The 24,559-nt window shown below is 35.1% G+C and overlaps 1 protein-coding gene across 3 annotated transcripts in view; it reads left to right on the top strand.

The window, feature by feature from the left end:
• The window catches only part of Tenm1 (teneurin transmembrane protein 1), a 556,980-nt gene that overhangs the window by 387,759 nt on the left and 144,662 nt on the right, over positions 1-24,559 (top strand). For all 3 annotated transcript variants that reach the window (XM_077793578.1, XM_077793579.1, XM_077793580.1), the window contains exons 14-15: positions 1,729-1,875; positions 13,677-13,893. In XM_077793578.1, coding sequence (XP_077649704.1) covers positions 1,729-1,875; positions 13,677-13,893 — 364 coding nt within the window. The remainder of the gene's footprint in view (positions 1-1,728; positions 1,876-13,676; positions 13,894-24,559) is intronic.

A 24,559-nucleotide genomic window follows, 5' to 3' on the forward strand; every position in this document is an offset into this window, starting at 1 on the left:
ACACACACTAGACAAGCGCTCTACCACTGAGCTACATCAGGGCCTCTGATGAGAAGTTTTAAGGACTAATTTTCTTTGTCTTTTTATTGAGTTTGTGTGTGTGTGTGTGTGTGATGTGTGAGTGGGTAGGTGGGTGGATGTGTACAACACACACAGACGTAATTATTAAGTAAATAGGTTTAGTTAGGTAAACTACTTTTTTAGCATACAAAATATCTCTAAATCCATATACAAGGACTCTAAAGTCCTAACAAGGGCAGAATTATCCCCTTAGAAGTACCCCATCATCCATCCCTGCAGGGATCTGCCTTTGACAGACAAAGGGATTTTCTGTCAAATATGCTAGTATCTTTCATCACTTCAGCTTCAGAAGTTGAATATTTCCAAAATTATCCCCAATTTCTCCTTATCCATTAAATATCCATTAGAATGGATCTGGATACATTACTTTCTCAAGTCTATGTATGTTCAGCCTGTGCCATGACTTGAGGATATATATATATATATATATATATATATATATATATATATATATATAACTTTTCATATTTTCAAACAGCCATCTGTCATTTTATTTTAAAGATTCTTTTTTTCCTCTGGTCTGTTGATAATTGCATAGAAAACTGTTTGAAAAGAACACTGGATTACTTCTACAAATTTTTTAATTTATTTTTTGTTCTTCAAACTTATGAGATTTTCTGTCAAAGGCAGAAAATAAAACGAATTTTGACTGTATTATCCCCAATAAAATCCAAGTCTCTGACCTTGTATTGCTACTGGGAAAATATCCAAAAGATATACGCTATTATTGCTGTCTCTGTTCATCCGCCACTGATCACTTGGCACATGCAGTTACCTTTTAATAGAGCCTATCTCTGAACTACTGGTAGAAAGAGTAGGGCATTTGAAAAAAGAAAATTAAGAAAAGTCTAAAGAGGGACCTTTATTGGTGTTGATGCTTTATCAATGGATAAAGGCCATTTAAACATTACACTTTCATATTAAATATATTTTCCAGTTACTCTCTAGAATTCTAAAAGTCTAAATCAGACATGGATTAATTCCATAAACATTTGCTGAGCATGTAATATTATCGTTACAGGCATACTATTACGCTAGCTTCTGCGGGAGACATGAGAGAAGCAAATATTCCAATTGGCACTCAAATCAATAATAATCTTAAAAGTAGATACAAATCAATTGCAGCACATTTCTAAGGCACCATATGACAAATAGTTAATGGTATGGTCTGAACTGTATACCCACATACCTAAGTCCTGAAACAATACATCACAAGGGAAAAATCAGCATAGGCTAGAAGTAGTCAGGGAAAGTTGCTCTTCACAGAAACTACTATATTTTTCCAACTTATTGACCATACAGCATTATCTTTCCTATTTTGATGAGATGAGGAGACACGTTTTTCAAAAAGAAACAAAAAACATTTCTTATTCCCACCATAGTTTTCATCCTGTCCGAACTAGAGGTTGGGAATTGGGGTTAGCATTAATAATGCTTAATTGGCTCTCTAAGGAAAAGCACTGCAAAGTAAGGGATAACAAGTTCCCTGGGAAGGTTTTGCAAGTAAGCAAGCTCCTCTTCCATTTATTCAACACCTCATCTGAATGGGGCCCAGATGATTAGGTGTTTCCCTGTAGGCAGATACATCATCGTTGGCCAATCCCATTCTGATGTCTCTGTGATTGTTACACTCTGCTGTCTTTTCAGATGGCTGCCCAGGGCTCTGCTTTGGAAATGGACGATGTACCCTGGATCAAAATGGTTGGCACTGTGTGTGTCAGGTGGGATGGAGTGGGACAGGTTGCAATGTTGTCATGGAAATGCTTTGTGGAGACAACTTGGACAATGATGGAGGTCAGTAATTTATAAAATGCTCATGTAAAAAAGGATTAGCAAAGCTTTGAGCACAGTGGTAACCAACCTGGACAAGGGTGAAAATTATTCTCAGTATAAATTATATTGAAGTTATACTACTTCTTAATCTCAATAATATTAAAAAGATATCACTTATTGAAGATTTGCTATGACCAAGCAATACTCTAAACTCATTGTGTACGTTAAATCTCCTTTAATTCCCCCAATATCTCTATGAGATATGGGAAATATTATTTTCCCTATTTGTAAATTGGAAAACTAAGGCTCAAGGTAGGGTAGTAAATGACTTATCCAAGGTCACGCAGCTAGAAAGTAGCAGAGGCAAGTTTCCAATTCATAACTTCAGAGTTGTTTTTTTAACATGCTGCCACCATAACTATGGCATTTATTATACTAAATTTAATTAATGTACCACAGTGCAAGCTGTCAGATGTTAGTGTACTTGGCACTATATACACTGCAAAATATTACTTGGTCTTAATTCTCTACAGCTCTCTCTTGTTTCTCTACCTCTTGGTAACACTTAATATCTTTCAGAGGGAACAGCATGGAGACGATTCACAATAGATTTTTTTGTGTATTTAATTCAAGATCTACACTTTTTAAAGTACAATACACTTTTTAAAGTACACTTTTAAAGTACACTTTTTAAAGTACAATAATTTGATATACACATATAATGTATAATAAATAATCAAATCAAGATAAAGTGTATTCTCATCTTCTTAATCATCAATCATTTCTGTGAGTTGGGAATTGTCATACTCTTCTACTTATATTAAATATTTCATATATCAGTGTAACCAGTAGATATCCTGCTGTGGTATAGAAAATCAAAACTAAATTCTCCTATCCAACTGTATTTTGGTACTCTTTTATTTAACTTCTTTCCATCCTCCTCCCTCCCATCCTTCTCAGTGTCTAGTGGCCACTATTCCATCCCATTCTTCTATGAAATCAACTTTTAGATTGTGTGTACATGGCACTTTAAAAAGCTACACATGACCCCTAGGCTACAAGGCAACCACTTCTATTTGAGTCAAGTTGATAAAAATATCTAATGCATTGTAAAATCAGACTTCAAAGCCGCCCAAACCACCTCTGAGTACACTTAAAATAACAAATCTTCGCTTTCCCCATACTTCCTTCCCAAGAAAACATGAAATATCAACAAATTCTAATTTCTGTCTCTCTATTAAAAAATGAAGTAGATTATTTAATTTGACTCTGTAGTTTTCTGTATTACTTAGACAATTGAATTCCTTGTCATTTGAATTCAAATATGGAGCTTAAATCAATGTTGTGATCATCTTTTTCACTGCTGTGACTAAAGGACATTACCAGCACAATTATAGAGTAGGAAAAGTTTATCTGAGGACTCACAATTTCAGGGGGTCTTAGTCCATAGAAGGCTGGCTCCATTCCTTGGGGTTCTAGGTGAGGCAAAACATCATGGCAGAGTGTGTGGCAGAGGGAAGCAGCTCATGTCATGGTGATCAAGAAACAGAGACTTCACTCTCCAGATACAAATATATACCCCCAAACCAGGCCCTAATTCCCACCTCCTCTAGCTACACACTACCACTTCAGTTGCCATTCAGTTAATCCCAGCAGGGGATTAATTCACTGATTGGTTAAGACTCTTAAAACTCAATCATTTCTCCTCTGAACCTTCTCATATTGTCCCACATGTGAGCTTTTGGGGGACATCTCCCATCCAAACCATAATAATCAATGATTCAGCAATCATGACCTAAGTACTAAATTGGAGTTTTTTCCATTCACTTATTCTGGCTAGAACAAAACGAAAATGGGTTGATAATAACATTAACTATCTATATGGTGGTTGTAATTATTAAATGAAATAATTCAACTGAAACAGTGAAAGGACAATAAACAACACCCCACACACACACACGCATATATACACACCCCTTAGAACAGACCATTTCTAAAGAGACTATTTACTACACATATAAATGAAAGCCTTGTTTGGGAAGCCAGAATAAGATTTAAAATTAAATGATAAACTGATCAACTACTTAGCTGACTTTTATGGCCCTTCAAAACTCATCTTCACCTTCATTTTCTTTCTTTTCATTAATATTCCTCTTACTTGGTAGCCTTTATATTAGTCAGATTTCCATCACCATGACAAAACACCTAAGAAAATCAATTTAAAGGAATTAAGATTTATTTTTGGCTTACAGTTTCAGAGGTTTGAGTTCATAGTCATGTGGCTCCATTGTTTCTGGCCTGTGATGAGACAATACATTATGTTAGAAGGGCATGGCAAAATGGAGCTGCTCACCTTTGTCTTTCCTGCTCATGGTGGCCAGAAAGCAGAGAAGGAAAGGGAAAAGGAAAGGAAAGGAGAAAGAAAGAAAAGGATTCAGGGTTCAAATATTCCCTTCAAAGGCACACACCCAGTAACCTACCTCCTCCAACTAGCCCCTAACTCCTAACTACCCCCAACTCACTAGCTCCCAATAGCACCACCAGCTAGGGACAAGCCTTTGACACGTGAGTCTTCAGGGGACATTCCAGATTCAAACTATAATAGCCTTCTCCTCTATTCAGAGAATGCTCTGTCTACTATTTAAGTCTCAATTCAAGCCACAGCTCCCATGAAAACTCTTTTGACATTCACCACCTCAATCTCCCCTAGTACTTATAATATACATTACATATAATCAAATGCCTAATTATATTCTATCTTTATGTTTTTCTTGCTATACATTTAGCATGACCCATAGCCCATAATATATTAGTCAGATATTCATCTCTGTAGCCAAAATACCTAACCAAAAAAACAACTTACAGAAGGAAAAATTTTAATTGGGTGCTAGCAGTTTCAGAGATTCTGTCTATGGTCCATGTACTCCATTGCTCTGGGCCTAAAGTGAAGCAGAACAACCTAGCAGAGAGCATGGCAAAGGAAAACTGCTCAACTCTTGGCAGCAGGGAAGCAGAGAGAGCAAGTAGGGCACCAGGAACAAAATATAAACCCCAAAGACATGTCCCCAGTGACCTACTTCCTCAAGCCATACCCTATCTACCTACAGTTACCACTCCTTTAGTCCATTCAGATTATTAATCCAGAAATAGATTAATCTATTGGTTAAGTTACAGCTCTCATAATCTAATCACTTCAAGCTTCTTGAGTAACAACTCATATCCAAACCATAACACATAGGTGTATGCCCAATATAATTAAAAATAATGCACCTCACTTGTATTCAGGGATTACTATGTACCAGTCAGTGTGCTGAACCCTTTATTTGAATAATTTCATTTAATCCCATGATGTACGAACTACCATGGATGCTATGTTACAAATTAGGTAACTGAAACACAGAGAAATTAAGAAAGTTACTAAATATCATACAGCAAGCAAATGATAAATCCAAGATGTAAAAGTGGGTGATCTGCCTCACTAGTACAATTATAGAGATTTCTCAGTTGATATATTAATTAAAAGGTTATGTTCACAAAATACATTAAAAACCTATGCAATTATAACTTCTGACTCAGTTAAGGTTGAGCCAAAATAAGTTTCCTGTCTTAGTCAAGTGATAAAAATAATTGAATATTTAATTATCAAGCATTTTTATGGCCTCAAGTTCACCTCAAGGCAGACAAAAATGTTTAATGAATGGATCAATTAAATATTAATGAATTAATGGATTATCAATTTTCAATGTCTGTGGTATATGTGAATACAGAAATTATAGAAATTTTTCTGAATGTGTATTGACCTCTGAACATTTCTTAAAAACTGTGTATCTATATGCAAATTAAAAATCAAAGACCCTGATATGAGCTTAGTGTATTTTTATGATTGTCTCTTTAGGGAGCAGGGGTGAAACTCCTTAAGAGTTTCAATTACCATTTTATTCCTTTAGTAAGATTAAGATGATATTGATGATAAATATAGATTCAATTCTACTTTGAGATAGAAAGATAGATTGAATAACCTCTAAAAGCACCATGACTAAGCTTTTAGACCAATAATTCCACTTTCATAATGTCTAAGTATTACCCCTAAGAATACATTAAATACCCTTCACTTGATGATCTTAGTTTATCAGAAAAGCTGGATTCATTTATTTGGATATGACTAATGATTAACATTTGAATACTTGTTTATATATGTGTATGTATATTTTAATTAAATCAGAAAGTGTCAATTGAATCTTTTTTTAAAGTAGTCCTAATTTTTAAAATGTAATTCTTGAGAAATTTTCCAATCAAAAACATCACTTTCAAGCAGTTGCATCAAGTAGTTGCTACCTGATTACTTCATATTATAGCTGATATTTAAAGCATGGTGGGATTTTTTTTTTTTTGCATCGTGATCAGCTTTGAATATTCATTAGTGTTGCTGCTACTTCCTACAGCTTTGACTTTAGTTACACTCTGATTCAATGCATTGTGACTCTCAGTAACTAATTGGGCTGCATTGAATATGTGGGTGACAGCTTCACTATAAGCCATCTAAGAGCTCCTTGAACAGTAAAAACAAAACAGAGAAAATAACCTTTGCATTTTTTTCTTAACATGCAAAAAGGAAAGTTATCTTACTATAAAAGCTAATTACTGTAGAAGTCACACACCTATCAAATGTTTTGACCTCATTTATCCTGTTACTTAACAAGCATCTAACATGTACACAACCCTATGCTTGGAGGAGGAGACTTAACATTGATATTATGGTGAACACATTTTCATGGTTAATCGTGGTCTAATTTGGACGTTAGGAAATATGATCACCATATATTACATGCACATATGAATTGACATGAAAAAAGTATTTAAATATTATATTGACTGAATCACAGTAGCTAAAACAAAGAATAATGAAGGGAACCATCAGACATTAAAGTATAATTCAAAGATATGATAATTAAAATAAAGTGGTACTGATATTATAACAGACAGATCAAGAAAACCAAACAAAAGCTCTAGAACACACCCAATCACAAATAAAACTTTGTTATTTCATAAATCCAGGATCAAACAGTGGGGAAAAGAAGCATTATGAAATAAATGGTGCTAGGACAACTATTAAAAGAAAAAAAAAAACTTAGAATCAGCTGATAGCATATGCCAAAAGAATAAGATAAATAAAACACTCCAGCTAGATTATTGAGTTAAAGGTAAACTTCAAATACCATGAAAAGAAAATAAAGGTGACAGATACTACATTGGAAAAGAGATCTTCAAATTAAAAGCAAAGAAAGAAACTACAATAGGAAAAAAATATAATTTTTTTGAGAGAGAGAGAATTTTTAATATTTATTTATTTTTTAGTTTTCGGCAGACACAACATCTTTGTTTGTATGTGGTGTTGAGGATCGAACCCGGGCCGCACGCATGCCAGGCGAGCGAGCTACCGCTTGAGCCACATCCCCAGCCCCCAAAATGATAAATTTGACAGTAAAAATTTAAAACAATGTTACAATTTTTGCCTTAATTAAAAACATCCAATATCTAAATATTTGGATCAATCAAATTCTGCATTGGCTGGTCACCAGCCATATGTCAGTATTTTAATTTTATTTAAAGTTTGTTTTTTTTTTAATTTTCACTAGATACATGTGAAGTGCAGTAGCCACATAAGACTTGTGACAGTATTAGCTCAGTGGTACAGCATCCCCTACTTTGAAAACCGTTTTACTGTGTTTCACTGCATAACCATCACAGATTCAATGGAATATATCCATTATATGAAGCTGGTATTACTTAAAAGTCATGTATTACTAAACTCTCTTTGGTACAGGGTTAGGATGCAAGGAATACTTGGTAATATGTTAATGTGGTGGTCATGATTATGCAGTAAAATATGGTACTGGATACAGCTGATTCAAATATTTGACTCCAATGTTTACCACTCAGCCAAACATTTCCCATGGGGTACTGTTTTCCATTCATAACCACTTCTTGCCTAGTATTGGCACTTGGAAAAATGATAAGCATGACAAGGTTCTGCCTCCATTGAGCTTATGGTCTAGCAAGGAAGACAGATATTAAGCAAGAATCCACATAAATGGTTACATATTTAAAATTCTGAAGAGTGCTATAAAAACCTGAGGGTGACACAAATATGTATGGAGGACCTAACCAAGACTGGGTGGTAAGACAAGCCTCACCTGACTCCAGGGAAAATGTTTCAGGTAGAGGAAACAGCATGTACAAATGCCCTGGGTAGAAATGTACTAGGCTCTTTTAGGAAGTAGAAGGCAAGCCATTATTGCTGGAACACAGTAAGTCAGAGAGGTATTAGTTTATAACAGTGAGCAGAAGCCAGATCATATAAAGCATTGTGAGTTTTATAAGCTTTTCAGTCATCAAATAATCTATTTTACACAGTGAGAAAATTGTGATGTTGTAGGAAGATTGTCAAGGAGGTTAAAAAGATGTTCAATAAGAGGGTTTAATCAAATAGCCTCCCCCCCCCAATCCTTTGAGTATTTGTCACATGTTTGCCCAAGCTTCTCTTGTACAAATTCTTCTAGAGGTCTATATTCATATTCATTGGCAAAATCAATAAGTTAATTGCCTAAAAGAGAATGATCTTCCAGGAATCATTCTTCATAACAAGTCACCATTCATTAAAAGCAATAGCTATTTGCAAGCCTTTTATAGTATAGTGTTTCTAGATCTAGACAACAGCACCATGGCTGAGTTATGAACACATATAAGCTCATGGATCAATGAACCTCATGTTCTGAATGTCACCAGAATAATGCAGTGTTTAATAAGTAGGAAAATAAAAGAGTAGCAATGAACTGATAATATTAGCTCTATTTAAGGGCCAGACACCCTCTCCCCATTTACTTTTGAGGTTTAGTTGGAGACAAAAGACCTGACAACAGAAAGCATATTCCAAATTATTCTCTTCTTATCATAATCCCTGCATTTCCAAGAAACCTATTTATTAAAGGATCTGCACTTAGGAGTGAGAGCCTAAATTTCTAAGTGCTTCCAGAGGCACATGGTAGGTAGAAAATTCACACTGTGACTGAATTCACTACTCTATGAGTAAACCTAACATGTTATTTGTCAACTAAAACTAATACTACTTGATATCCATCTGCATACTTTATATTTGAAAATTAATGAGATAATTCTTGAAATAAAGTAATTTAAAGTGGATAATAAACATGTAGCATCAATGAAGAATCTATTAGTGTGTGTGTGTGTGTGTGTGTGTGTGTGTATATATATATATATATATATATATATATATATATATATATATATACATACTAGGGATTGAACCCATAGGCACTTAACCCATGAGCCACATCCCCAGCATTTTTTATATTTTTTTTTTTGAGACAGTCTTGCTGAGTTGCTAAAGTCCTAAGTTGCTAAGGGTGTCTGAACTTGCAATCTTCCTGCCTCAGCCTCCTAAACTGCTGGGATTACAGGTGTGGGCCACTATGCCTGGTTTAGCATATGTTTTGATGAATTAGTTGTGTATTAATTAATCTCAAAGCAAATTTACAGATGTCATAGAAATAGGATTTTTTTCAGCCTTAGCAGACCCTCTACCCTATAGGTTATAGAAAGGTTATACTTTAATCCAGCCCCTAGCCAAATGGTGACAAGTTCTGAATCAGTGAAATTCAACCAATGAGAAGTTTCTGTAGTATGACCATCTAGTCAGAATCACATAGGATTCTACCTAAATGAAAACATAACCAAATGTAGTTTGTAAAACACTATAATGAACTAAATGTGCTACAAAGAAGTAAATTGTCCTCTGGCCAATGTTAAGGCAACTTTAATAAAAGTTAGGCTGAGCACTTAAAGCTGTGATTACAGGTCATTGTCACCTACCAATAGGATTCTATCCCTAGCCACCCTGAAGTCTGTATGTTCCAGAATTTAAGCTAGCTAAGCTCTTTGACTTTTGTATAACTTTATTGAGTTTATAAAATGTATAAAATACATAATAAATATAAATAGTGAGTTTAGACATATGTATACATTTGTGTTACCATGACCACAATCAAAATAATAAACTTATCCCTCATCTCCAAAAGTTTCCTTGTGTTTCTTTGGGTTTGGGGGTTATAGGTGATTTTTTTGTGTGTGTGGTAAGAGCAATTATTGTTAACTATAAGTACTATGTTGTACAGGAATTTGCACATCTTGTATAAGATTTTAGATGCCTCATATAAGAGGAATCATGGAATATTTGTCCATCTGTGGCTTACTTATTTCATTGACCTTCAATCTATGGCCATACCACCCTGAATGCATTCAATATCATCTGCATGATTTTTATAGCATGTGATTCTTACAACTCTAGTGGGTAGGTAGTATTGTTATCTACATCTTATATATGAAGAAACTGAAAATCCATGAGTTGAACCAATTTGTCCATAATCATATAGATTGTAAGTGGCAAAGTCAAAAGTAGAACCAAAGTACTCTGGATATTTTAACTTTAACCACTTTGTGTTATCTAAATACCTATTCATATTCAGGCACTTAGAGGTCCTACAGTATAGATCAGTGCTGCTTAAATAATGATATTGAATGTGTGATTTGTAGTCAGAATGCTATGTGTTAATATGACTCTCACATTACTGAAAGGTATGCAATCACATTTAGCCCCCCCCTTTATTTGTAAGATGAAGATGAGAATATCTACTCAACAGGGTTATTGTGGGAATTAGCTAAGATAATATATCTGGAAGTACCTATTACTTGGCAAATATTAACTAATGTATATATGTGGCTCCACATCCTTTGGGGTCTCCTATCATGAATTAGCTATCCATTTTTATGAAGATGATAATATGGGCATTATCTCCAAAGTATATGCATAAAGTACATTGATTTATAGAATTAGGAAAATATGGGTTTTGCCTAAATCACTTATATTCCCTTCTCCATTCTCTTTTTCAACCAAGGGCAGACATCTAGTAGGCAATAGTTTGATCAAGTGATCACTTAGCCAAAAAACTAGTGTCCTTGATCTTCATCAGCACAATTGAGCCAACTGGCATAGCCCCAAATTGATTGGCAAAGGTAGGATCAATGAATGCCATGTTTAGTCCTTCAAGACAATGTAACCTCCCTCTTCTAAGCTAAGATGTACTTTATTAACTTAAACGGGAAAAGCCCTAAAAGTAAAATTAGTTAGCATTTGATATGCCCATATCTAACACCCTGATCTTAGCTGTTAGTAGGGTGCCACATCTTCCAATTTAGAACAATAAAAGAACCATTATTAGCCCAAAAGAGGGGAGAAGAAAGAGAGAGAGAGAACACACACATCCAGTGTGACTATCATTTGCACTTCTTTTTAACAGTCTAAACATACTGTATGGAGTGTTATCTAATGTGATAATTGGTAAGTAGATCTTCACCCTTCTGGTTTGCCTATGAATTATAATTTAGAGGTTGTGTGCCATTATTAGTCTGCTTGCCTGTGGCCTTTTATATTCAACGGAAGCCTTGCTGTTTTCTCAGAAAAACAGAGGTCTTAGAGGGTCAGCTCTGTATAATAGGCAATTACTAATATGAAAAATTAGCTTGGAATCTATAATATATAACTAGATGAGAATGTGAGTCCTGATTTTGAATTAGTTCTATGTTTAGTTTTAGAGTCCAACTTTAAAGATGATTTTGGCATTAGTGTGTATTTAAAATCTATTTCGTTTCCATAATGAGTTGGAATCCTGTGGTTGATAGGATGAAGCCTGTGAATGCCCAATCTGATTATTACTAGTGCATTTGTTAATGTTTGCCAGGCATGACATTTGTGCTTCCACATATATTATCTCAATAATAACAAATTCACTATTCAATAAAATTGCAAGATAAAGGTGCTTGCCCATTTGAAATGAAGTTTTCATTGTTTAGTGTATCGTGCGCCAATTCCAGATATCAAAGAGCTCTTTTAATCACCCTGATATTTTTGCCAGCTTTTCAGTGCATCCAGATGTTTAATTAGCAGAGTAAGGAGATAATGTGCTAATAAGAGGCTGAGAACAATATATTGGAAGGAGAGGTGGCAGTGGCATCTAAAGTCTATAGAAAAATCTGTTAATGTAATTTGCTGAATTGAGTGAGGAGGGGAATTTCTTTTTGAAACAGATCCACACTTAAAAGTTAGTCATCAGTGAATAAGAAATATGTGTATAGAGAAATAGAAATCAGGGACAAAAATATACTGAACAAACAGGAAAAGCAAGAAAGAAGCAAACTGCATTTTAAATCAAAGTAGTGTCTGTGGTACAGGGAATTTGAAAAGACCACATGTGGGGAAAAATATTTCCTGGGTGCCCGAGGGCTACTGTTCCAACCGCCTACTCTCTTGGTGGTTCTGGCTTTCATTGCCCCTAGCTGTGGTACACCCTCCTCTTGCTCAACAGGAGCAACCAAGTGGGGGGAGAGAGAGCAAGCAAAGAGCTGCATGAAACCGGTGTCACTAACTTTCATCAGCAGCCTTAAGGAGCCAGGGATCCATCTGAACCTCCCTATTCCACTGCAAGTCAAGAAGATTAGCATCTTTATATTTACCCTTGTTAAACAACTGAATTAAAGCCACTTCCTTCTTTAAGGACCTTGGAAGGACTTTAAATTATTATTATTATTTTATTTTTTATCTTTTTGCTTATTGGGTATGGCGTAAAGTGCTCATATGCTCAATTTATCTCTGCAAACCCTTCTCTTTGCACAGAACTCATAGCACTTCTTACATTTCACTACTTTAAGAGTCAGCTGTTTACACACCTATTTTGCCTACTAAGCTCTGAGTTCACAGAAACAAGAAAAGGATTTCTTTCTCTTTTTACCTCCCCAAACACCTAACGGTGTTTTTCACCTATTAGATTCTCAGTAGTCTCTCCTCCTCATGTAACCCCTGTGTTTCCCATTATCTATCGACCGAAGAGAGGAGCCTTTATATGATTTTCTTCTTATTGGTACAATGGTGGGTTTAGGAGTTGGGAGCAAATGGTGAAGGCTCAGAAAATGAAAGAGAGCAACTCACTACATTCATATAACTCAGGTTTAGCAGTAATTGTATCAGAAAACTGCTGTTAGGTATAAGTAAGCTCTAGTTGCTTCTACAGATTCCTAAAAGAGTGCTTCTGCAATTTTACTATGCTTCAGAATCAGATTAACCAAGCATAATCCTGTGCTCTGTAGAAATTATGATTCAGTAGGTAGACCTCCATCATATGCATATTTAATAAGCTCCTCAGGTAATTGCACATTTGAAAATCACTGCCCTAAATATTTTGTTACCATGAAAATTTCAATTTCTGTTTGGGGAAATATCAGTAGACAACAATATTGGGAGAATTTTTTTAAAAAATACAAACCAAATTCAGGTTGGCAAGTACTTGTTATTTGTGTGCTCATAGATGTAGAAGGTATGAAGAATTCAGGAGAACTACAAGAAGTACTTGCTATTCTGAAGGAATGGTCTCATTGAAGAAGAAGGACACTTCTAAAGAGTGAGACCTAACAGAATATTCTACCCCAAAGTACACTTAACTATATAAACTATTCCTTGACTGAAAAATGCTGGAGAATTCCAAAAAGAGAGACTTATGCACAAAATGTTTTGAATTTCTCTGATGCACCATATAAACTCAGTGAACAATAATTCATGAAATACATGCACATTTAGCAGACTCTGAACTCAAATATGGTTACCTTTATATCTAGATTCTTCCCTATATTGCATATTTTAAATATGTTGTTTCTCTTGAAACTAAACGCCAGTTTTGGGTTTTTTTTTTTTCCAGATGGTTTGACCGACTGTGTGGACCCTGATTGTTGTCAACAAAGCAACTGTTATGCAAGTCCTCTCTGTCAGGGATCACCAGATCCTCTTGACCTCATTCAGCAAAGCCAACCCCTCTTCTCTCAGCACACTTCAAGACTCTTCTATGATCGAATCAAATTTCTCATTGGCAAGGACAGTACTCATGTCATTCCCCCAGAGATCTCATTTGACAGCAGGTACATATGTATTTATTTTATTTCTTAATGAACTCTGGTCATGTTTTTCTCCAACTGTGAAAGGAAGATATCTTCTAAATACCAGGTTAATTTCTCATTCCATACAATCCATATTGTTATCTTTCTTTAGACTTCTCTAGAATGCCTAAGTTCTTACCAACTACTGAGAGAGAAATTCACTTCTAGAGATTCTGTTTCACAAAAGTTTGTGTATGGGGCTGGGGATGTGGCTCAAGCCTTAGCACGCTCGCCTGGCATGCATGCGGCCCAGGTTCGATCCTCAGCACCACATACAAACAAAGATGTTGTGTCCACCCAAAACTAAAAAATAAATATTAAAATTCTCTCTCTCTCTCTCTTTTAAAAAAAAGTTTTTTTGTGTGTGTGTGTACCTGCATATAAACACCCACACAACTTTTAATGACAAAAAAGAAGGGAAGTACAATTTACAAATTTATTCTGTTGACTCCTTGAAACTCTTGAATTTGAAAAGCTAATTTTAAGTTTTGTTTCCATGATGAAAAATGTTTCCATATTAAAGGGTTGGGTGAATCTGACATCCTAATGTGAGATGCAAGACTTGTAAAAAATTGTCTTCTAGGAAAGCTCAAATGCATCAATTGTCACTAAGGACCTGAGACCAAATTCAATCTCTTAGGCAAAGAAATTTTAAAACTTGACTGAGTTATTTGACATGCAATAACGTGAATTTGCTCATTAATATTCATTGCTTCATGTTCATCAATGATATAATTTATTAATTAGTACTACATTTTGGTAATTCACTGAAGTCAACATTTCCATCTTAAAAATTTCCTCCTCTCTTCATTCTGTAAGTTGTTATGGCTTCCTAGACTATGGCAAACAGAAACTTTTTGTAAAACAAGGAAAATATTTGTCTAGGGTAGCTACACCCTACTCACTTAGTTGAAGCCTGATGAGCATTATCAGTGCCCAAGAATAATTTGGTCAAGTTTGTACTGATATCAGTGATATTCTAAGAATACTGAAACTCAATCTTAAGTGAGAGGAATAATAAGCTCCATAACATGGATATGCATGCAGATGTATTAAATGACACACTGAACTCAAGTAAGGTGAGAAAGTCAGGACCTGAGAGAGAAAAGAAATAAGTCACAGACAAGTACACTTGCAGAAAATGGGATAATGAAGATATGTATGGAAATTTGAAACACTCAATTCCCTTCCCTTCAATTGTCTACTAGAACTCTTATTGAAACTAAAATATTTTTCATTATTTTTTATTTTTGTGCAGTTTTGACCTTTTAGGTCTCTGACAGAAATTAAAACCCAAATGCCAATATATCACAAGAAAGGACCTTTCTGCCAGGGGATCTTGTCAAAGTTTGCCTCCTTCCAAGAGATTCAGTGAGCCTTATTTTGAAATGTTTCTCCCAGCTCAATAACAACGTAGTATAACTTTAAGATGAGGTGTAGTCATAGTAATTATTTAGATAATGAAGATTTATTTACTGTACACCAGAGGAACAAAAAGAACAAAAATCAGCATTGTCCACATTTTCCTATTTAAAGTAGAGGTAAGTCATCAACGTTGTAGTTTTCTCTACACTTAAAAGACAAGTCAGTTTTTAAAAAGTGAGAGAAATAACAACAACCTCCATGACATGGAGATTCATGGAAATGTGTTAAATGACACTGAACCCAAGTAAGGGGAGGAAGTCAGAACCTGAGAGAGACAAGAGACAAGTCATTGTTACCCAGAGCAGGACATTTGAGCAATAAACTTTGAAAAGTCAGGACAAACTTAAACCCCTGCGGTTCAGCTTCATGCTTCAACAGAGCTTGCCTGCAGCTCACAGAGTGAACAAACCTATTACTTGTGGTGGTTAATGCCCTTCTCCTCCTCCTGGTTTGATTGAGTTTTCCCATTCTTTTGTAAAATGCTCCAAGTTATCATTTGGCTGTGCAAGTCACATTTAAATTCAGAGCGATGGGTCTCCTTCATCCAGTGGTCTCAGCTATTACAGATTTATCCATTCTGTCAGAATAGGTGCAGGCCTATTCCAAGGAAAGTAGTTGAAAACAAACAATCTATTTTCTCAAAAAAAAAATTTATTTGTGGTATCTCTGGATAGAATAAGTCCAATTCTGATCACATATGTGAATAATAATTGTTACAATGTCTTAAATCTATATAGTACTTTTTCTTTGGATTTCTTTGATACAAGGGAGGATTCATTATTTGAATAAACACACATGGTTCTCCATGTTTGGTTCTCCTAGGTTCAAGAGCTCATAGATTGGAACAGTTTGAATTTTCAGGTTTCAATTCATTTTGTTCTATACAGATAGATCAAAATAGAGCTCCAAATCAAACACGGTTTGTGGTAGATGCTTCAAACTTTAGTTTGCAAAGGCTTCAAGCAAACATTATTTAATTTTATCCTTACAGTACCCCATGAAGTAGGCAATTGTACTAGATATATTTTATATATGAATAAACTTAAGTTCAGAGAGGCTAAATAAATTGCTCAAAATCACACAGACCTCAAATTGGCATTGTAGCAACTCCTGTAACCTTTCCACTATGCAACAGCTGCCCCGTTTTAGCTTGTCCTTAAAAAAGTCTGATAACATGGTCCAGATCTATCCCAGGTAAATGACATCTGGGTCAACAGAAGAAACTTAGAAACCAAGTGGTTTTTTTTTTTTTAAATCCAGTTCATTTTAATACACTTCAATGATATCATCTGCAAACTTTCAATCAGTGCCAATGAACTACTTTGTAGAAGACAAATTAATTATATGAAATGGGAGTTTTACTATATGTAAATTGTTAAATTGTTATATGTCAGGCCACATACTGTGCTTTTACATGTGCTATTTCACAAAAACTCTGTATAGCAGGCACTTTTAGTAGCTGTACTTTTTAGGCATGGAAACAAGAATTGAGATGTTAAGTAAGTGACTTGTTCAGGGAAAATCAGAGGGTCAAAGGCAGGATTTGAACCCAGACAGACAAGTGGTAAAAGTCTGGTCTATAAACTACTGTTCTGAGCCACTTTGACTACTTAAAAAGCTGGGGTGACCATCTCCAAAATGGCTTAATAACATACATTCCTGACTATGGGGTTGCTCTCCTCCGACAGATCTAGGACACTTACATGTCATAATCAGATGAACCACTTTGTGTTTTTTTTTTTTTTTTTTGCTTTTGCTGTATAACTGAGAGCTGGGGAGGCAGGTGAAGAAAGCATTGCCACAGGGATGATTTGCCTACTGGCAAAATATGACCCACACAACTGACTTGCTGCCTAGCACTACCACAATCAGAAACCTCTGGAACTAAAGATAGTGGCATACAGGTGACAAAGAGTTGCAAGGACACACAAATGTTAAATAACTGTTCATCCTTGTGCATCTAAGGGAGACTAAACTTTCTTATTCTGAATTTGCTGCACTGGCATGTGAGAGCACATAGAACATGTACCTTTTGTGCCCTATGATTGGTATAATGTCAGTGTGAACATGCAGCTTGCCCACAGTGAAGTCTCTAGCAAACTCAATTCACTGTTTTTATTTTTTTTAATACAATTTACCCTGTAGCCTGTGTTGCTTTCTTTTCTTCAATCTATGTGTTTTCTTCAAACATAACTACAAAGTAAACCACATATTCTATGTGCTCTGGATGACTTATTACTTTTTAATAATGTAAATAGGTGAACAGAAGCATTATTGATCTTCAGTGTCTAAGCATTTAATCACTATTAATAATGTAAAAGGTTTTTATAAATATGTAAAAACAAGAGTACATTAAACTAAACGACAGCAGTAATTTGCAAAGCCAGACATTTCACTCGCCATCACTAATGGAGAAGTACATTTAAAAAACAAAATCCTACCAGGATTAGTGCAACCACTGACAGCAAGGTCTGGCCAAACTCATTTGTCTATTTTGTAACCATGAAAGAATGATCCCCACATCAATCTACATCAAATGTCTATATCAGAGGTTGCTTAAAATCAGCCTACAGATGGCCTGACATTTAGAAATCAGGAGATCTAACATAAAAATTGGAATACATTCCTTCTCTAGAATTTTTATCAACCCTAGGCCCATGGACATGATGTAAGTAGTCTGGAGGTGAGGGCCAGGTACCACTCAGAATTAGACATAACACGCCCCTCTAAATCACTATCCACTGTTTCCCTTATACCTGATTCACTTCACTCACTTCCACTGTCATGCCTGGCCCTGCTCTTTGAGCTTCTGACCCCTGCTCTGTACAGTTTCAATAGCTTTCCTTGGAAAGAACTCAAGTATGTATGTATGTGTGAGCATGGATGTGTGTGCATTTTGATATTTTTCCCTGAGATATAAATCTCATCATTTTTAAATATTATCATTTTTTCTTAATTTTTGAATGATTATTAATGAGTTTTTTAAAAGATGACCAAACATGAAATAGAAATCACATTAGTGGAAAAATAGGCCTACCCTTAGTTCACAGAGTACTTTCGTATACCTCATGAATAAGTTGGTATATACTCTGCCTCATGAGGCTAATAAATTCCTCTGGGGCCAGGGGTCTTAATATATGGCCCACATATCATGGTGTCAATCCAGGTTCCACCACAATAACAAAAAGTGCACTTTTTATGAGAAGAATGTGTGTGTTGGCAGGCATTCAATAACTCTTTATCACTTAGAGTAAGTTTTCTGAACAGTTTAAAGATGTAAAACTTCACTAAACGAAATTGTGGTGACTTTTCTACCCACCACTTATGGAACACCTATCCTTAGTTGAAAAGTTCTAGAATTGGGACCAAACTTAGTACAACACTAAGAACCTAAAAGCACTCTTAACAGTCTAAAAAAATTAAGAAGTTAAACAAGTTGATGACTTTCTTCTAGTTCTAACTTTTTGTGGAGTTGTTACATTTCAGTTTCTTGATTCATACTGGGATGTACATTGTTAGCTTTTAATTGTTCTCATTACTTAATATTAAGTTTTGTAAGGACATGAAAGAAGTCTGATTTGTTCTCTCATTATTTGGATATCTGTTGCTATGTTAGTCAGATTTTCATCACTATGACCAAAATACCTAACAAGGACAACTTAAAGGAAGTAAAGTTTATTTTGGCTCATAGTTTCAGAGGTCTCAGTTCATGGTCAGCCAGATCCATTGCCCTGGGCCTGAGGTAAGGCAGAAATCATGGCATAGGGTGTGGCAGAGGAAAGCTGCTCAGTTCATTTTAACCAGGAAGGAGAGGGAGATGGACAAGGAGAGGGAGAAGGAGAGGAAGGGAGAGGGAGAGAAAGAAAGAGAGAAAAGAAGAAGAAAAAAAAAGAAAGAGAAAGAGGAGGAGGAGGAGGGGGAAGAGGAAGAAGAAGAGCAGCAGCAGCAGCAGCCATGGACACAATATAGTCCCCAGTGACCTACTTCCTCCAGCCATGCCCCACCTTCCTAAAATTACCACCCAGTAGTCCATTCATATTATTAACCATCAAATTGTTTAATCTACAGATGAGGCTTTTATAATCCAATCTTTTCTGCTCTGAACATTGCTTCATTGCCTAACACACAAGCTTTTGGTGGGACATTTCAGATCTAAACCATAACAGTTGCTCTATGGCAAGCTCCTCAAAGTAATATATTAAAATAATGTGTTGTTATTAAACCTCATGATTCTATGGGTCAGAAATACAGACAGAACATGGCACAATGGCTCATTTCTGCTCTATGATATTTGGATGCTCAGCTGGAATGACTCAAGTATCTGGGGACTAAAATAACTGGACAAAAGCTAGGAATCTTTTCACATACAGTCCTGTTGGCTACGTGGGATTCCTATTAGCATAGTAGCAAGCCTTGAATTTGTTAGAACTCATACATGGTGGCTCAGAGCTACAAGAGTGACTGTTACAAAAGACGGGAAATGGAAGATGCCAGTCTCTTAAGTATTGTGTCTAAAAATTGTCATGGTGTCATTTGTGTCATATACTATTAGTCAAAGCAGTCAATTATCTTCCCCAGATTCAAGGGGAAGGACATACGTCCCACCTCTTGAAGAGACAAGGATCAAAGAATTTTTTACCATCTTTAATCTAGATCCTAACTAGTACCCAGCATATAACAAGTAAAAACTGAATGAAAAATTAAGTGGCTAAGTAGTTTGTTTAGTTATAGTAATTTTGAAGTGCAAGTGCTCTTCTCACATTTGCTAATGAAAAAACTCATTTTGGTTGCCGAGAACACACAGATGATATCAGGACCTTAAATAAACCAATTCCCAAATGTAGAATCAGCCTAAACGTAAGATTACATATCTTCAAATAGCACAAGAACTAAATTCGTAAAAGATGAAGTTATTATGTAACAGTGCCAAAGTGATGACTTTTTTTAAACTTAAAAGACCTTCCACCACTGTCATAGCCTGCCAATAACTGATATCATTTATGATTTTGTATAAGCATCTACCTTCAATGGGATATATAACCAAAATGTAGTACCAAGAATAAATTAGGAAATAAGGAACATTATTAAAAAGTCAGTAGGAAGACTACTGTCAGTTGACTCAATTTGGTATGCATCATTATTGTTTCTCACTAGAAAACCAAAGAGAAGTGCCACCAAGCAATTTGAAGTGCTACAGATGCCTTAAGTATGGAATTCCTGACAAATTCCACTTATCCAAGCTCTTCTCTTCTTTTACTACACCCCACTCAATAATAAAATCTTGATTCTTGCTCCTGATTAGTCATAATACCTGGTAATAGCCATAATTGCTTATCATAACTTGTTTAATAAAACATGTTTTTCTGCACTTGGTTGATCTGGGAATAAATACAATTTGAAATTCCGTGAATAACAAAACAAGTTATTGACCCAAGACTGAGGTCAAAGGAAGCTTGCAGGAAGGTGGTCATTTCTGTAAAAGCGTTTATTGTGAATAAATACTAAGAATTAAGAATAACTATACTTGAAAAATACTAATTATAGACTTAAGTATATTTTTATCAAAATTTTAGTACTTCCAGAGTAACTGATGATTTCATAAGTCCTCAGAAGGAGATAACAGAGATATCAGACTCCTCTGCCATTCTTAATGTAATATTGTACCCTGATATCAGTTTATTTTTCAAAAGAGTGATGAGGATATGTATTCATTCATTCATTTAAGAAATATTTCTTTAGAGCCTACTCTGTACCAAGAATTATGTGGATGAAGATAAACAAATGAAACACAATCCCCTTTTCACAGAATTTACATTCTAGTGAAAGAGGCAGTGAAACGTCAATATTTGATCATTGCACATTGTGCATATATATATGCAAATTACCATACTGTACAATATAAACATGTACAAATGTTATCTCAGTTAAAATGAAAATAAGAAAAATACATAAATAATTAAAATACTTGCACGTGAAATAAGTTCAGTGAACCTGGGACAGAATGTAAAGAAAGCAATGAGCCTGGCACAGGCTGGACAGGAATTTCAGGGAATGATGGAGACCACATGACATAAAAAACCAGGTTTTTAAAGAAGCTTGAAGTTCATTAACTCAGAGGATCTCAAATTCAACTGATTTGTTGGGGTACACATGTACCCTAAATTGATGCAAGATAAGAGGTATTCTAGCAAATAAGACAAAGTCATTAAACAGTAACAGAAATGAAGCTAACCTGGATATTTTCAGCTATAACATAGAAATGGAAATAATTTATTCAGGTGAGCACAAAGAGCTGTTAAAATTGATACACACAGGAGACTATTGATGACTTGCAAGAAAAATACAAAGCTTATTTAGGCAGGGAACAGCTTAACTATGCACAAGTAGTTTCATCCTTTGACATTTAAAGCTATATTTTTTCTACAATTTAAAGTGTTTGTATTAAAAAATTCTGGGAGAAAACAGATCAATCATCAAAAAAATTTCCATTTAGCACAATAAAGCATTCCTATTAACTATGCTTTGGATTCATTTTATAATAACAGATTCTGTAGTTTGAAGATAATCTATATTAGAGAAGACTGATAATCGTCTCACTCTTGAGATTTATGTATATTAGAATATTTTTGTTTTTTCTTTTCTTCATTCAGTGATAGGTACTCTACTAGGCTCTGACCTCTCTTCATTATAATGAAGATCACAGACAATAATGAAAAATGTAAATATCAGGAAGGTATAAGTACTGTCAAATGAGATAAAGGAAATTTAGGGACAGAGAATGACCATTATAGTCAGAGTGGTTCAGAGAAGCTACTCTGTGGGTGTAACACTAGGGCAGACCCTCATAGTATTCATCTATATGCTAGGTGATTTGGGCATGAATATTTTTTACCACCTGGACCCATATAAAATAGATTTTCACACAAGCAAGAGCCTGACATTGACATTTAGGAGTCTATTGAATTAAGATTCTGTGCCATTATGTGCAATAGGAAGGTAAAACAAATCTTTCTCAAGAAATTACTACCTATTGTTACTGTACTAGGATTTATTGATAAATGCTTGGAGTGCCTGCCCATCCAGAGAATTTGAATAACTCAGTCAAACTGGATATGCCTTAGAAAAAGAACTCAACAATAGCTCTAGACCGTTTAATCATGAAAGGGGAAAAAAATAGCAGTTCTTCAACGATTACTTAACCTAGAAAAAATCCAATATTTAGAAACCACTTACTGATTTGAAGTTATAAACAAAGAAAAGATAAAAGACAGCCTAAATCTTAGAATATGTAAAAGGAAACACAATGTTGTTACAGTATTTAAGCATTCACAGAATTAGTATTCATAGTTTTGTGTATCTATGAGTAACCCCAGAAGATCCACAACATAATCATTCATAATTTTGCTGAGGTACACATTTGGATCCATATGCATTTTGTTTAACTTTTTCATGAATCTGTTTGTTAAAGAACTCTAAGTCTATTTGCTAATAGCAGGTTTTTGTGTATTTTTAATCTAGGAACATGAAAAACATTATACCAGGTACACAACTGAGAGTAGATTCACACACAAAGCAACAATTGCCGAATAAAATAAATAGACTAAGGACTGGAGGAAGCCCTTCACAGAGCATCAACATACTCAAATCTACTTTCTAGTCACCTTTTTTTTTTTCTAAAAAGAGACACCGCACATAACCTGCCCACATTTGGGAAAGGTATCCAAGCATGGTTTGGCTTGGACATATTTCCTTGTGTTCTGCTTTGTCATTGCACCTTGCTTTCCCTGAGCAACCTCCTTTCTTCATAGCTTCTGCAGTTGTTGTCCTAAGTGGGGAGAAAAGTTGTTGATAGTTGCTAATAAAGCACTTTGATCTCGTTTATGTGAAAGGTGTTACTCGTGTGAAAACAGGATCTCCTGATTTTCAGACAATGATTTTGTCTAATGCTATAATTCATGAAACACATGTTCAAGACACATTTTTAAAATTACAAAGTGCTGAAGGTTCCCAGATTTATAGTGTTGGCTAGCTTCCGAAATCAGCAGTCAACACCTAAAGGTACCAAAAAGAAAGAATGTGCAACTTTCACTTCTTTGCAAATGCTCTTAGAAAAAAGTCTGAAAAGAAACCAGAAAGTCTTCAAAATGTTATTCAATCTGATTATTTATGATATTTTGAAACTTAGATATTTTGAGATGCTTAATAATTAGTAATACCAGTAGCTATCTACAACTTACCTCAGTGTGATAGTTATTTTCTAATATTTTATCTTTCCCACTTTCTGCTCAATTAAAATCAGAAGTCAAAAGGCTCAAATCCTTATTACCTACTTCTCAGCCACGATACGTGTTTGCAGTGACTCTAGCTAATTAAATCATCTCATCTTGTCCCTAGAGAGGGAAGAACCAGTGCAAGTTTGGGGATAAAGAATGAATAGTGTTCTGCAATTCCTTTCCACTACACACCCTGCACAAAGAAAGTGCTCAGCAGTTGGTAGATTTCTGTAGGTAATGATTTCCTAGGGATATCACCATGTTTGTAGGTGAGCACTTTTAATTGTAGCCACATTATTTACATCTTGACAGAAAGATCTGAAGTACAGCTCAGGCTCTTGGAGTCCAGATCAAGAGACCTCCACCACTCCACCACTTATTACTGTAACAACATTGTGCTTCCTTTTAAATATTCTAAGTTTTAGGCTGTCTTTATCTTTTCTTTGTTTATAACTTCAAACCAGTAAGTGGTTTCTAAATAATGGATTTTTCTAGGTTTAAGTAATTGTTAAAGACCTTGTTATCTTGAGTTTTTGTTTAATCCTAAATAAGTTTCTTCATATTTAAAACAGACCAACAGTTGTTCCCACTCAGGGTTATATGGACATTAAGTGAAATAAAGTAAGGAAAGTGTCTTGCATAGTAGCTGGCTCATAGTAAGTATGTAATGTTTTTTAAAAAATATTTATTTATTTTAGTTGTAATTGGACACAATACCTTTATTTTAATTATTTTATATGTGGTGCTGAGGATTGAACCCAGGGCCCCGCATGTGCTAGATAAGCACTCTACCACTGAGCCACCACCCAGCCCTGTAATGTTTTATATATACAATTACATCATAATTATCAGCATTCAGAAAATAATTTTCAGGATTAGAAAACAATTTGGAAGGTTCAGTTGTAAATATGGTCATTTCACTGGGTAATTTATGATATCTTTGTGTGGTG

Source organism: Urocitellus parryii, chromosome X (assembly GCF_045843805.1).
Source record: "Urocitellus parryii isolate mUroPar1 chromosome X, mUroPar1.hap1, whole genome shotgun sequence".
NCBI classification, from domain to species: domain Eukaryota; kingdom Metazoa; phylum Chordata; class Mammalia; order Rodentia; family Sciuridae; genus Urocitellus; species Urocitellus parryii.